We start from the raw sequence: 15,702 nt of genomic DNA on the forward strand, positions 1-15,702 counted from the left end.
GTATATATATATATATATATATATATATACATATATATATATATACATATATATATATATATTGTACATTTATTTATCCGTTTATGTTTATCCTAGCTTCACAATATAAAATTTATAGATTGACCCTTAAAGTTTTAAGAAATTTTTAATCGAATGAAAACTAAACTCATTTAATAAAGTGCGTAGATTAGTATTGAAAGATTTGATAAAAACACCATTATGATCAAAATTGATCATATCCTATTTTTTTTAATTTATACATAATTATTTTATATATGTTAAAAAAATTTCACGTTCGAATTCTTCCATACTTCTCACCAAAGCATAGTTTTATTTAATTTTTAATTAAAATGAAAATAACCGACTTCAATTCAACCAAACAAAATGAAACCCACACAAAAAAAGGAAATTGTAAAGTACGCATGAAGGTTGTAATAATATGGAAACCCTAACAAATTAAATAATTTATTTGAATTATTAATCTAGAAGATGGAATTAAAGAACATCCATTACACAAATCATCATACGATTGCTACATACATTTATTCTATGATATGTTTTATATATTTTTATATAAGCATGTTCAATTACATAGTTGGAAACATGTACGTAAAGAGTACATGATATAAAATCGTAAATTGAGTGGGCGTTGTTTATTTACAAAGTTTGAAATGAAAACAAATTAAAAATTTAATTTCACATATTCGTATGCTGTAGCTCACAAATGCCTCTGAATGCAAAAAATTCAATTTCGGTGGCAAAAATCACGCAGGAGACACACGAATTTAACACACACACACACTCACTTTAATTTCTCTTCTGTTATTATATAAATCTATTAATAGATCTAGGATCGAATATGTGTAGGCACCATGGACCAATAAGTTAATCGAAGATGTCGAAAGAGTTCAGAAGCGGGCAACAAAAATGGTGAGGGATTGCTGCGGCCTAAGTTACGGGATCATTTAAGATACTTGGATCTTTCAATTCCATGTATCACTTACATTGTTACATATATATTATCTATATATTTTTTATTATGTTCTTCATATCTTCATCCATTGATTTGAAGCAGTCATCTTCGCCACAAAGGCTGTTTATCCTTTTCACACGACGTACACATGCATTTTATGTGCACGCACGAGCACCGCATCATATACGCTGAGTATATGATAGCCATTGAGATGTTTGACTCAGCGAGCATTTGAACCACTGAGCCCATTTACCGACCTCAAAAAGATGGACGGCTGGGTTGATCTGATAACGGTCTTCAAGCAAACTCGCGATGTTGAGATGCCATTTTTTGCCCTAATTAAGCTAAAGCAATAGGTGATAGAAAAGAGGTCATTAATACAAGCTCTCAACTCAAAATTTAAAAAGAACCATCAAAGGCACCGTTTTTTATATTTGGAATTGTTTGAATGTTGAAGTGGTGAATGCTTGTGATCGTATATATAGAATATATGAATACTTGTAATGTCGTCGCTTTTAAAAATAAGTTAGACATTTGTTTAAAAAATATTTCATGTAAATTTGACTATAAAGCTGACTTATAAAATTCCTTTTTTCTTTTATATTTACTGGCTTAGTTTTGTTTGCTTGTTTCTTTATTATTATTTAACATTATTACCATTATTAATGATGGATGATCTGCGGGATTGCAAGAATGAATGACAGTGAAGTTAAATATTGGAAAGTGTGAAGTTTGTTTAAATGATTTCATTTATATTTTTATGAACATTTATTCATATGTACTAACAAACATGACACTTGAATGAATACATGTTTTGTGTACATGTGCAAATTATTTAAGTAATTTACTTTATATTTACTTTTTATACTTGCGTTTTTGGAGATGTTGGTGTTATTTACTTCGATCGATCGATCGATCAATCATTCAATCAATCAACCAACAAATCAAATCAGTGAATTTTGTTAATAAATGAGTCTTGACATTCGCTCTGAACCTTGTAAGTGATGGAAAAGTAGTTAGAAAAGCAAGTAGAAAGTTCCAGAGAAAAAGGCCAAAAAAGCAAACGCAGATTTAGCAAAAGACTGTTTAACACAAGTTAAAAAGAAGTGAGAACAAGAAAACGTTCGTAAACCGGGGGGGCGTTTAGATGTTGAGACTGTTGATGGAAGATGCAAAAAGTAGTGGTCAGACAATTTACCATTGCTTTGTTGATTTTAAGAAAGCGTTTGATTCTGTCTGGTCTGAAGGTTTGTGGACAACATTAGAAAGTATGGGGACATCAGAAAAGCTGGTCAAAATACTGAAAGGACTTAATGAAAAATCAAAAATGTCAGTAATAATAGGTACAGAACTTGGGGATTGGATAAAGGCAGACATTTGAAGCAGACAGGGCAATTCAATATCACCAATACTATTCATAGCATTGCTTGAAAAAGCAATGGAAAAAATGGAAAAGTCGGAATTAGTTGGAATTAACATAGGAAGAAGAACTGTCAAAAATCTCAGGTTTGCAGGCGATATAGATCTTTTAGCTTCTAGTGAAGGTCTACAGAAACTAATTGAACTAACACATGTTGGTGGAAAACATCACAGGTTGCATGTCAACAAAGACAAAACGAAGGTGATGATTACGGGAAAAGGCAGACACAATGCGGAATTTCTGATTGATTCAGAAAAACTCGAACAAGTAGACCGGTTTGTGTATCTTGGCTGTCTTATAACCTGTGACAACAGCTGCACCAAAGGAATTAACAGAAGGATAGCAATAGCCCATGGAATGTTTGCATCATTGAAGGAAATATGGAAAAATGGAAATATATCTATAAAAACAAAGTTGAGAATGATAGAATCTTGCGTTTTTCCAACCTTGCTCTATGCATGTGAGACATAGACAATAAAGAAAAGAGACAAAAACAGATTGGAAGCATTTGAGAAACCGAAATTTGTTGGGAATCAGTTGGAGGCAGAAAGTAAAGAATGAAACCATCAGAAATCAACTTGGAAGACAGAAAAGTGAAGTGTATATGACAAAGTCAAAGAAAGAAAAATGGGATTTTTTGGACACATTTGTAGAATGAGAAAAGACAAATTGATTAAGATGGTACTAATGAGGAAAAGAGATTGGAAAAAAATTGGTAGACCTGCAAAAAAATGGATAGATGACATTATTGAATGGACTGGTGTTGGTATTCTGAATTCAATAAAACTGGCCAAAAATAGAATAGGTTTTTGAAAAGAAAAAAAGAAAAAATAAATGTAAAAAGCAAGCTTAGATGTATACCATTGGCCTCGACGGTCCCTCAATGGACAAAGGAGGATCATTGATTGATTGATTGAATATATCTGATAAGTACTTAGGTACTAATTTAGATTGAGACTTATACATAAATGTGCAAATTTTAAAAAACTATTCTGTATTTTATAGGTAGCCAGTGCAAGAAAACAAGATATGGAGATATAGGAAAATAGATAGAAGCACGAGCAACTAGACGAGAAACAGAGTTAAAAACTTCACTTAAAGGATAGAGTGTAGAATCACGATAACCATAGTAGTGCGATGTTATTGCGTTATAAGTATTTAAGTTAGGTTGTTATTGCATGCACATGTTTTATTTATTGTTATTTATAGTGTTGTGCGTGAATAGTATTTTGTGTTTTCTCTTTTTCAAGGGGTGGTGTATCAATGGTGGATTCTGAAATCTTATGAAACTGATACATAAAATGCTAATTACTTTTTCGCAGCACATATGCTAACTACCTTTTAGCAACACATTCTAATTACTCCTTAGTAATGCTGCAACATGGATATGTATATCTGTATATATATATATATATATATATATATATATATATATATATATATATATGTAAAGGGTTTTTATAACGCCTGCACATTTTATCCATAAATACGGTTTTCATCAAGGGACGGTGTTTCAATTATGGATCCAATAGAGCTTAATGGAATACATAGGTTTATATATATGCTGGAAGAAGACCAAATTCTTGACAATATGTAATAAATTCCACCGATTTATTAGTGTTTATCAAATTAAATTTAAATTTTTCAACTTATCTTTGCAAATTCTTTTGACAAAATTTAGTTTGTTCAAAGTTGAAACTTTTTTTTTATTAACACACGTTTCATTAAAACTATTGTAGATAGATCTATTTCGACTTTAAACCGTCGATATATATATATATATATATATATATATATATATATATATATATATATATATATATATATAATTGTATGAATTCTACCGAATTGTTGGCATTAATTAATTTATAGTTTGTTTTTTCAATATTTCTCATTAGAATTTATTGAAAATAGAATTATCCAAGTTCATCATGAAAATTTAACAAAACTGTTCTTATCAAAATTCATCTTGCAGATAAGGCCTTATTTCGAATTTTCATAAATCATATTCAGTGCAAGTTGTTTTGTATAGTTTCTTAAGAAACTAATACTTAGTTTCTCTCTCTCTCTCTCTCTCTCTTTCTCTCTCTCTCTCTCTATATATATATATATATATATATCTGTATATATATATATATATTTATATTCAATGCCATCTATTTTAATATTTTATTACAATAGATGGCCCAATTTAAACATCCGAAATATATATATATATACACATATAAAAATTGTAATATTCACTTAACAGCACATATGCTAGTTACCCCTTAGCACAATATCCTAATTGTTATGCAATGTGCTTTTTATTACTCAAAAGAATATATACCTATTACATTATTCTTACATGGCTTTGGCGTTTTAGCCATATCAAGATTTAGTTTTAGAGCAACGAGCCCGTATAGGTCGGTTTTTTGGTCCTACTTAACTAACGAACTGTTTTTTTGCTGTGTTTTAACGAGTCGCCAAGCGTTTGTGATTATTAGTGTGAAGTTCGTTTTTATTGGATAGTTAGATTGACAAATAAATGCTAATTAATTTTATATCACACGAGCTTGAAACTTTAATCGTAAGAAATGTCTAAAAAAATTCTGCGTACTTTGAAAGAGGGCCCTGCGGAAGAAAATTACGATGATTTGCTTGTGTTTGGATATCAGTGCACGTTGTTCCGAGACGACGAGAAGGCCATGTACATCGATCAGTGTCGCCATTTGATACCGTGGATGGGGGATGATACTCTTCTTATTGACAGGTATTTCAAATTTAATTTAGCTAAACGTTTAAAACATTTTTAATTTAAAAATTAATGAAATTTTGATTTAAAAATTAAAAAATATTAATTAATTAATCATTAATGACAGATTAACATTATTAAATTAATTAGCTTAACTTACCTAACAACATTAACATTCAAAATACAATAATGAGTTTTGAGTTAAGTTTTTTAAGTACTTTGTCTTGAACTCTAATGGTCTCTATTTGTGTTACTCACGTTAGTCTGTTTAGTCCTAGTTTTTAAGAAAGTTTTTTTTTATAAGACAGTATTCTTCTATTTATAAATAAATATTTTTGCAAATTCATCTTGAAAACTCTTCTTGATAGTTTTTATTATGATCTCTGGTTTATCATGAGGGTAAAACCAGAGACTGGTCCTCCTATGGTATCCTCCATGTTTACAAACAAATCTAATGTATGTTAAAATAAAATGACTTCGCCCATTTAATTAGCGCTTAAATATTTATTTATTAGATTTAAATTTTTCTATAAAAAAAATTCTTAGGAGTTGTATTTTTAAATTATTATTATTTAATTTATGATTTATATTTAATTATTTATTATTACAATTTCAAAATTGTTTTTATATTTATTATTACGAGACAGATAGAACAAACAATTTTATTTTATCATTTCTTCTATTTGAATTTGTTTTAAATATTATGTTTTCACAACAACCCAACTTAACCCTACCCCTGACCTCAACTTACACATGCACACCAAACTTACACACACATGCATTATACACAAACAAACACAAACAGACACACCAACATAACAACACAATAGACTAATCGTTATTCTTTCTTTAATGTATATTTATATATATATATATTTCCGGTTTAGACTATCATAAATACAATTATTTATAAAGATCACTGCGTCTTCGGCATTATTCAACTTGTAGTTGAATTTCTCAATTTTTCTAACGAGACTTTCATCATCTTGATGAAGTTGATGATAAAAGTCTCGTTAGAAAAATTGAGAAACTCAACTGCAATATGATATAAATAAATAATTAAGCGCTAGAGTCAATTTATGAGTGGAGTCAATTTATTAAAAGTACATTATGTTTGTTTGTAAACAAGGGTGTTACCATAGGAGTATCTGTCTCCGGTTTTACCTATCACGAGTACCTTATATTCTATTTTGTTAACTATGTAATAAAATAATAAAAGTTGTTTGTATGAAGGGAGTATTTATTTCTTATTTAATTTTTTATCTTCTTATATTTATGATGTCAATTTTTTTATTAAAATTAATATTTGGTTGATTTTTGAGGTTAAACAATTGTAAACATGTACTTATTTAGTTAGAAAATTATTTTATAAACAACATATAGAACATTATTTATATCATTTGTTTACTACCTAATATTATACATATATAAATTGTTGTATTTAATCTGCATATAATTAAATAATTAAATCAGATTAAAACTTTAACACTTTCCAACCAAAGGTATGATGGTCGAGGTCACCTGAGTGATCTGAGTGCATATGATAGTGACATAATGAAAAACAGGGGTTGGGATGCACTGACTGAACGAGAGAAGCAGATGGAGGAGATGATTGACCAAGAGAGGTATCTCGACTTGTTCTGTGATGTTGAGGAGAAACTTCTTTATGAAGGTATGTTCCGTTTAGTGATGTACACTACCTGCATTTTTTTCAAGGTACAATAGCTCCTGTTTTAAGGAAGCATTTTTGAAATAAAAACGGTGTACCATTCTTGGAACTCCTTAAATAATTCAAATGGTACCATACCATACCATTCCATAACTTTTGGAACCGACATTACTCAAAACCAGTTCCAAAGGATACCCTTAAAAATAAAAATTCGTTATTTAACATATCTTCAGCAGTTGTATATCCAAATAGTTTTTATATCAGGTTGGTGCAAAAATAATGTCGGTTTTCTACCATCCATTTTAAAATGCAATAAATTTGCTTTCATTTGAGATATTTAATCAAAATAAGAACCATCACAATCTATGCACATTTGCCAACAAGAAATTAAATCATTGATGCCTGTAGCATAAAAATCAGGGGTTCTAGAGGCAACAAACTGTAAGAAGGCCTTTTTTGTAGTTTTTTCGGTTTTGAAGCACTTTTCATGCAAAAAGTTGTTAAGGTGTTTGAAAAAGTAAAAATCTGTTGGTGAGAGGTCAGGTGAGTATGATGGGTGAGGGAGAATCTCGTAACCCAATGCGTTCAGTTTTTTTAGCGTTAGTTGTGCGACGTGTGGCCTGGCGTTATCATGGAGAAGGATCGGATTCTTTCTGTTAACCAATGCAGGACGTAGTTGGCATAATTTCTGGTGCATCTCATCAATTTGTTGGCAGTACATCTCTCCATTAATCGTCAATCCTGCTGCAGACCACCAAACTATCACCATTAACTTTCTTTGGTACAATTTTGGCTTGGGAAAGTGTTTTGGACTTTCATCATGGTCCAACCACTGAGCTGAACGTCGTCCATTATCATATTGATCCATTTTTCATCACACAACACAATCCAGTCAAGAAACGGATCGTTTTTATTACGCAGAACAAGTGAAGCTGACACCTCAAAACGCCGAATTTTCTGATTTTCAACTCATGTGGAACCCACTTGTCAAGTTTATTGACTTTACCAATCTGTTTCAAATGACGAACTACTGTTGTATGATCAACCTTGAGTTCATCGGCAACTTCTCGAGTAGTTTTAGCTGGGTTTGCGTCAATAATTTTCTTCAGTTTGTCATCATCAATCTCGGATGGTCGCCCGCGACCCTCTTCATCTTGAAGGCTCATGTCACCAGTACGAAATTTTTTAAACCATCTTTGTGTGGTATGCTCAGAAGCACCGACGTCGCCCCATCCTTCCATAATATTACGAGTTGCCTCTGCCGCATTATGCCCGAGTTTAAACTCATGAAGCAAAATATTTTATTAATCTTTTTTCTAATTTGGACTGCATTTAAAAAAATTTTGAATATAAAAATATACAACAACTTTATTCCAAATCATACGCATACATACACTTCACCTGGCGACATGTCATTTATGTAATTAAATGTTCATCAATGTGAATCATCATTTTCATTTTGAATAAATTGGGTCACATTCGATTACGTTTATCATCAGTGCAAAGCCGACACTGACTGAAAACCCATTGTGCAGCCGCAGATGTTGTAGGAATAGACAAAAATATAAAAGCCAATTTGGCTAGAGAAAGCTGATCAACCAAATTTTCTTTCCAAAATTAAAAATTTTCTTTCTAACCTTTTTCGGGCTTAAAACTCTCAATATAATTGGATAAATAATTTTAGAATTAGCTGCAAAGTACATCTCCAATTTCAGTATCATTTGTTTGTCTGTCCTTATTATTTTGCAGTTTTTTATAGTTTTAAAAATAAAATTAAACAAAAGTTGTAAATTTTTTTCTTTGGATTTGAAATCAAATAGTATAACAAACTTTCATCACAAATTGTTCAAACTTGGAGAAAACAATGTTGACTTTTTTATGTTGACTCGATTGACATCATTTATCTTTTTTTCTAGGTCATGAGAAAAGCTGCTTATAAGGGGATATACCTGAGAAGAAGTTTGATAATGTAAATTAGTAAAATAATTTATTTGCACTTGCACACCAAAAAGGAAGAGTGAACAAAAATGAAACCTTAAAAGAAAACATTCTTAATTTTATCGGTCCCAACATAATATTCAAAATTGATTCACCCTGACATAATTTATATTAAACAAATTACATTTTGCCGCCCAGCGCCTTATTCCACCATCCTTCTTGGCCATTGCCACCAACCTCCCTCCAAATAACTACACCTCAGGAGGGGCAGACGTCACTCAGGAGCAGGTTAACAAAGCATGTTATGGCGCCGACGACCTCATTGGTTTCCACTTTAGATCTCTCAGATGTTGTGGCGTAATTCCATTTTTTGCAGTTTCTTTATCAGGACTGGGTTTTTTATCAGCAGGAGCTGGATGATGCTTTGCTTGAAGGGCACCTAGGGTCTCGGTGTTGTTGTTGTTGCCCCATTCTGGGGCCCCCTAGGGTTCCAATCGAGGCCGGAGCCAAATGGCCACTGCAATTGGGTTTCTCCAGAGGTCTATTGGTTGTAGTTTTGTGGTGTTTTGTGGACAGCTAAACAGATGCGGTACATCATCTGTATGATTGTTGCAGAAAGGAAAGATGTTGAGGTGCCCACTGTCGATTCTGTTTTTGTAGCTGTTAGAAGAATACTATGGCCAGAACGGAGTTGGGCTAGGGTCCGTCTGATTGCCCTGGGAAGTGATTCTTCTGTTGGATCTATTTTTGGTGTAGGTGGAGGCCATCCGTCAGGCAACAACAACGGCGACTGATACGTTTCTGTGGCGGCTTTGATGAAGTTATTGTGAAGTGTTTTTAGAGCGAACTTCAGAGAATCGCTATTTATGGTTGTTGGTAGAACCGCATGAGTTGTTGAAGCCCATTTGGAGAGGAGGGTGGTCTTTATGTTGCGGTGCGGGTGTTGTCGCGTGATGATATGATGGCACGGGTGGCTAAGGTTATGACATAGGAGTAGGAATTGTGATGCTATTAGCTCCGAATGCTGCCTTACCGTTAACATCTGACATTCTGAATGAAGGTGCCGTTCTGAAGCGATCACATGGCAACCTGTAATCAGACGTAGGGCGGCATTCTGGGAGCGTAGGGTCTCGGTCGAGTTAGGAGCCATTGTGTCAGTAGATGACCATTATGCATATACGCATATTTTGATCTGTCGGCACCCATGAAAAATACATACACTGTTATATAGATTAATGTTCTCCACCATGTTGTATTAGTTATTGTTACACTGCTGCTTATCAGATTATAAAATAATAAAAGTACACATAACCTTGAGTTGGTTTTCATTTATAAGTGAACAAGCAATATTAAACATAAGTTGACATTGAATATTACTAATATGTCGATTGATTTGAATCTCACTAATTTGCACTTCTGATTCTTGACTTCTGTCTTGTTCTTGCCCTTCCGGTTGTCAACTGGTTACTAACTATTCCAAACAATTAATCTTTAACTATATCATTGTTTCCTTTCTTTCTCTCCCTTCTGCGTAGTTTCAGTATAGCTCTTTTATACTAACTATCTTGAATTGTGCTGTCTACTAGCTTATATTAAATGTAGGGCATACGTATAGATATAATTCAACTTAACTAAATATTATGATGTCATGTGTGTTCATTGTGTGTCATATAACAATACATTATCATAAAAAACAGTCATGCAAATAAAAGATTGTTGGTGACTAGATAATTGAATTAGAATAAAACAAAACTGGAAAAGCGTATTTAAATTATGCTATTTAATACACAAAAAAAATAAAGCTTAAAGAATAAATTGTTAAAACCAAGTACTAAAAATAAACATTAAAAAACATTTAAAAAACATTAAAAACATTATTTTACATGATCAATCAATCTTCGTTTAGCGTCCAGAGACCCAGTTCCCCAAGGTTATTTTACATGACATCAAAATTTGGAAAGGGAATCGTTTTTTATTGAAAAAGTAGAACAGCAAAAAGCTAAATATTTAAAAAAACAACATAATAGTGAAAATAAAATAATCAAATTATTTTAAAAACAAATTCAATTATTTTAAACAAGGCAGGACACAAAGATGCAGGCAGTAACGAAAGACACGCATGCACAACATACACAGCCAAAATACTGAAACATTCAGATGCAACAGTAAATCTGCCTTATATTAAACATAAGATAAGATAATTTTCTCGTTCTAACTCAATCACCACAGCTGTCACAAATTTTGCAGCAACATTTTTTGTTAAACAAACTTTTTTTAAAATAATGATTAACAAAATTAGTTGTTCTTTGTCAGAGCTTGAAAATTGGTTTGCCATAATCCACTAACATGTAGTAAAAAAGTGAAACTGCAATTATTAATCCTGCTATTTGAAGATTAAGCGTTATCAGCAAGACATTGGTTAACAACATTTTAGTGGTTAAGTATTTTGAAACTGAATAAACAGAAGAAGAAACAATTTATTGAAAGCTGAATGAAAAGTGTGATTAAATGCTTACCTAAAGTTAAGTTACAAATTGCAAAATTGAATAAGATATTTAATGAAAGAAAATATTGCAATTTTATTGTATTTTGTCTTAATTGGCCCTGAAAATTTTTTTTAAACATTTTTTTTAATTGATTTACTTATAATCGAAAAAATATTTTGAGGTGGTCCTGGATATAACCTATATACCATAATATAAGACAAAATTTTTGAGCCCAAACAATTAGTTAGGTGCTAAAGCTCCAAACGATCATCTTCTTATTCGTATTTATTCATCTTAATTCATATTAACAATGTCTGCTTATGTTTTTTTGAAACTTTCTACACATTATTTTCTAACTAGGTACTTCACAGTCATGTACAAATCAAATCACAGAATAAATCTCGAAACTTTATTTTTAAAAATTAATCAAGAACTGTTGAACACCAAGAATCAAATTTCAGATTAAGCGATCAATTTTATGCCTATATCTACAACTTTGTTTTAGTTATGTTCAATAACATTCCCATGATATTTACAATACAATGCTATTAAATTCCTTATGATACAGTTAGTTACACATGCGTGCATGTGCATTCACACATATTTTGTCAGGTAAGAGCGCCTCTACTGAACTATTTTTAGAGGTGATATATAGGTCTGCAAACTTCTAGAATTTAGGCACCGAAATTTTTGTTCCAAAGTTGGAACCGTAATTTTGGTGTCTAACGAATCCTTTTAAAAATGCAAACGGTACAGTGCCAGTACTTTAAAATTGTTCCGATTACTGGAATCCTCAATTCAGTACCTATGAACCCAAATGACACTGGTTCCGTTCATTGTATTGTTGTAGTAGATGCTTTTGTATTTTGTCATGACTTATATGTGCAAGGATTGTTGTTGCTGGGTTGTCCTTGTGTTGTATGCTTCTTATAACTTCATGCCATTTATAGGAGCAGAGTTTGTTAGCATGATTGTTGGTAATTATTTTGAAAGACTAAAGATTTTGGAATGTTTTGTTTGATGATGCTTCAAATACTTTCATATATTTAATCGTTTATTTATATCTACAATTTAAAAAACAGTTTAATGTTTTTTTATTTAATTGTTTATAGAAGAAGAAATGAAGAGGTTGAATGAAGCATCTTCATCTAACTCGTATTATGCTGTGTCATTTGATTATGGTGGGAGTGCAGGTGAACAGCAGCAAACAAATGATGAACAAGTCGACAAACGTGGTATGTTGATTGCAATTTCATCAATTATCTCCTCTCAGTTATTTCAATAATTCAATAAACATACCGCGTTTGCGGGTCGGTTGTTTTTGAGAATCAGCTAACATGACCACACATCAGTGATCTTATTTCATTCTAAATAATAGCTCATAAAAAGTATTTGAAAAATTTTTTGTTTCTTAATAATAGCTAATAAATAAATAAATGAATGATTCAAATTTTTTTTTAGCTAAAAGTATTAATGTTTTAATATATTTAAAACTTTTTATTCAGATGATTCGGCGAGAGCATCAACACCAGACACCAGTGATCCATACATTGCACACCCTTCCTATCTGCTACCTGACAACATATTATTGGTGAGTTTTATTGCGTGACCTAGCTAACTATCAATCAGTTGATCATAGTTTTCTATTTCATTCTATAATAATCATAATTGGCAGGTATCTACAATGTTTCTAGCAACCATCAAAATGCAATTCTTACACTACTTCTCTTGCATTAATGCTTGAATGCTCAGCCTACCATGGCCTCCTGTAAACATTTTTATATCTGTTTATAATTTCTGTTTAATGCCCTCACATAATTCCAAGTTTTCCCCCAAACAACTTTTACCCTGCTTTGACAGAGACAGTGTCTATATTTTTCTTGTTTGACTTCATCATTAATTATGGTTTGGAGTGCAGTTGACCAAAAAAGTTTAGTTAACCGATGTAAACCAATTAGGAATTTGATGCTCCAGTGCAGAAGATTGTATTATCTCATTACTAAGGGGCAAAATTTTCGTAATTCCTCACCTGGATAATGTTTACAAAAAAAAACCTTTGCCTGACACACAAATGAACACCCATACAAGCCAACACTCAACATTTCTGTGCATATACATATATATGTTTGTGTACATGTGTATATGTATATGCCAGCTAATCATGTATGACTCGAGATTATTTTGAAGCAAATTGCAGATGGAAGATCATTGATGGACCTGTGGTCTCGAAGGTAAGGTGAGGTTAATCGTCATCATCATAATCATTATTCTTTTTGTAGTCTCAGTTTTTTTTTCTAAGATCAATTTGTGGTTTTGAGAATAGCTATTTAGTTATCTTTGTTTTTGTTCATTTCAATAGGCATCATTTATATGAATTTAAATGAAATTACTATTTCGTCCTACTGCAAATTTATGAGCCTGCCACTCCACTCACCTAACAGCCAGACAGCATGAAGATGCACACGATCATTGAGAAGACTGCCTCGTTCATCAGTTCTCACGGAGGTCAGATGGAGGTCATCATGCGAACCAAACAGAAAAACAATCCTCAGTTCAACTTCCTCACCCCCGGCGATGCCCTCAATGAATATTACAAGCACATGCTCTCCATCATCAAGAACAAACAGTACTTGCCCCTCTCACAGCAACCGTCAACATCACTATCTGATCAATCAAGAGGTTTGTATGCAGTCATTTTATTGTGCTGCTTGATGTCAGTTTATTAAATTTTTGGTCAGCTACACTGGACTTAAATACTTTGTTGTTTTGATGTTAATGTTCAGTCCGTTCAGTCTAGACCATTGGTATAATGAATCAAAAAATTTATCGCTGAAACCCTAAGTGAGCCAACTTGTGTCTCAATAGTGCACGATATCATTTATAAATAATGAAAAACTAGAAGAAACAGAGGATGCTACCTTGTGGTACACCTCTTGTAACTAATGATAACTTTCAATTATTTCCATCATATCTGACTTACTGATTTCTGGAATCCAAATATGGTTCAAAGAGGTGTGAACGAAAAATCTTATCAATCAACAATTAATGATCAATTGGATCAAAGGCCTTCGAAAAAATTACAAAGATTTCAACTGCTAACAATGATTTATTAAGGAAAATATTATTATCATTGACATATTTAAGAAGGGCATCTTCTGAAGTTAAACCCCTTTTAAGTCCAAATTGACATTAGCTCAAAATATTATTTTCTTTTATGTAGATATCTATTTTATGTTTAATAATGATTTCTATAACTTGAAAAGGCAAGTGTAAGGCTTGTTTTCATCAATTTAAAATTATTTTTTTTAATTTTTTATTTTCATTCAGATGAGCCAGATAAGCATGTAGAGGTTTCAATCAGCTCACAAGTTAGTTGCTCTTCAATTTTTATTTTTATAACTTCAAGTGCTTTGAGTTGTTGTTATGGGTCTTTTATTATTAGTATTTTTCTTTAAAAAATCAGAATCTGACAGACGCAGATACTGTTGCAGCATGCAAGGCAGTAGTATAAAATGGTAACGAAAAATAAATTAATAAATAAATAAAAAACGGTGTAAGAAAAATGTTTAGACATGAAAAGTATTGAAAATGAAATAAAGTAATGGTATAAAAAGGCAAATTAATAAAGTAATTTATGAATGGACTACTTAGTGAGTTAGTAAGTTATTGAGGTGATCGATAAGTAAAAGGAAGACTAGATTGCGTAAATGAAAAAGTTTTATTGATCTTTTTGATATTTTTTCTTGAAACACCTCACACATTCAGTATGAAGTACGTGGGGATGCATCTGCATGTTTCTATATGAAAACTGTTTGACAAGTGTAAGAAATTCATTATGATCAAGATGTAAATTATTATTGAGTAAGTTGGACTCTGCCCAAACTTCATTACTACCATCATGACCACGAGCAATGTCATAGTCATCAGGGTTTTTACCATTATCATCGTAATCGTTACCAGTGTCATAGTTATCAGTCTGATCATTATACAACGCCTCCAATAAAAATCATAAAATCAATTAGTCCTCGTTTATAGTCTCCATCCGTTTTTTTTTAATAAAAATCATAAAAACTCTAAGAAACTAGAATACGGCCGACTTGCAACCCAACCAACATACACATACTTTTATATTATACATGCATGATGAATTTGGATAACAACAGTTTTATTACATTTTCACGATGAACTTCTATTTTCAATAAATTGGACAATTTCCAGAAAAATAAAATGAGGAAAATTGAAAAGACAAACTTTAAATTGAGTAATGCCAACAGTTTGCTAGAATTCATACAATACTGTATAAAGTATGGTCTCTTTCCAACATGTATACATGTATTTATGTGTATATGTTGCAGTTGTTTGAAAAAAAATGACGATATGCAGGCGTTCAATTTGCAATTGGGTTTTTCAATTTTTCATATGACAAATTTCAGTTCATAATCAAGTTTGTTTAGTTCACAAACAAAATTTTTATTCATTTTC

General features: G+C 31.7%; 3 protein-coding genes across 3 annotated transcripts in view; all 3 read left to right on the forward strand.

The window, feature by feature from the left end:
- Window positions 1-4,969: 4,969 nt before the first annotated feature.
- Window positions 4,970-6,852, forward strand: HELRODRAFT_80858 (hypothetical protein; the record flags this gene model as incomplete). Its single annotated transcript, XM_009020513.1, has 2 exons — window positions 4,970-5,145; window positions 6,630-6,852. 2 exons carry the CDS (start codon window positions 4,970-4,972, stop codon window positions 6,850-6,852), a joined length of 399 nt encoding a protein of 132 aa, XP_009018761.1.
- Window positions 6,853-11,961: 5,109 nt separating this feature from the next.
- Window positions 11,962-14,726, forward strand: HELRODRAFT_173948 (hypothetical protein; the record flags this gene model as incomplete). The annotated part of the gene is made up of 6 exons (XM_009020514.1): window positions 11,962-12,046; window positions 12,333-12,455; window positions 12,726-12,811; window positions 13,662-13,899; window positions 14,548-14,588; window positions 14,694-14,726. The coding sequence occupies 6 exons, from the start codon at window positions 11,962-11,964 to the stop codon at window positions 14,724-14,726; spliced, it is 606 nt and encodes a 201-aa protein (XP_009018762.1).
- Window positions 14,727-15,118: 392 nt separating this feature from the next.
- The window catches only part of HELRODRAFT_192104 (hypothetical protein), a gene marked incomplete at its 5' end in the record, with an annotated part of 5,427 nt that continues 4,843 nt past the window's right edge, over window positions 15,119-15,702 (forward strand). The window contains 2 exons of the mRNA XM_009020515.1: window positions 15,119-15,148; window positions 15,439-15,524. Coding sequence (XP_009018763.1) covers window positions 15,119-15,148; window positions 15,439-15,524 — 116 coding nt within the window. The remainder of the gene's footprint in view (window positions 15,149-15,438; window positions 15,525-15,702) is intronic.

This window comes from Helobdella robusta (genome assembly GCF_000326865.2).
Source record: "Helobdella robusta unplaced genomic scaffold HELROscaffold_28, whole genome shotgun sequence".
Classification (NCBI taxonomy): Eukaryota; Metazoa; Annelida; class Clitellata; order Rhynchobdellida; family Glossiphoniidae; genus Helobdella; species Helobdella robusta.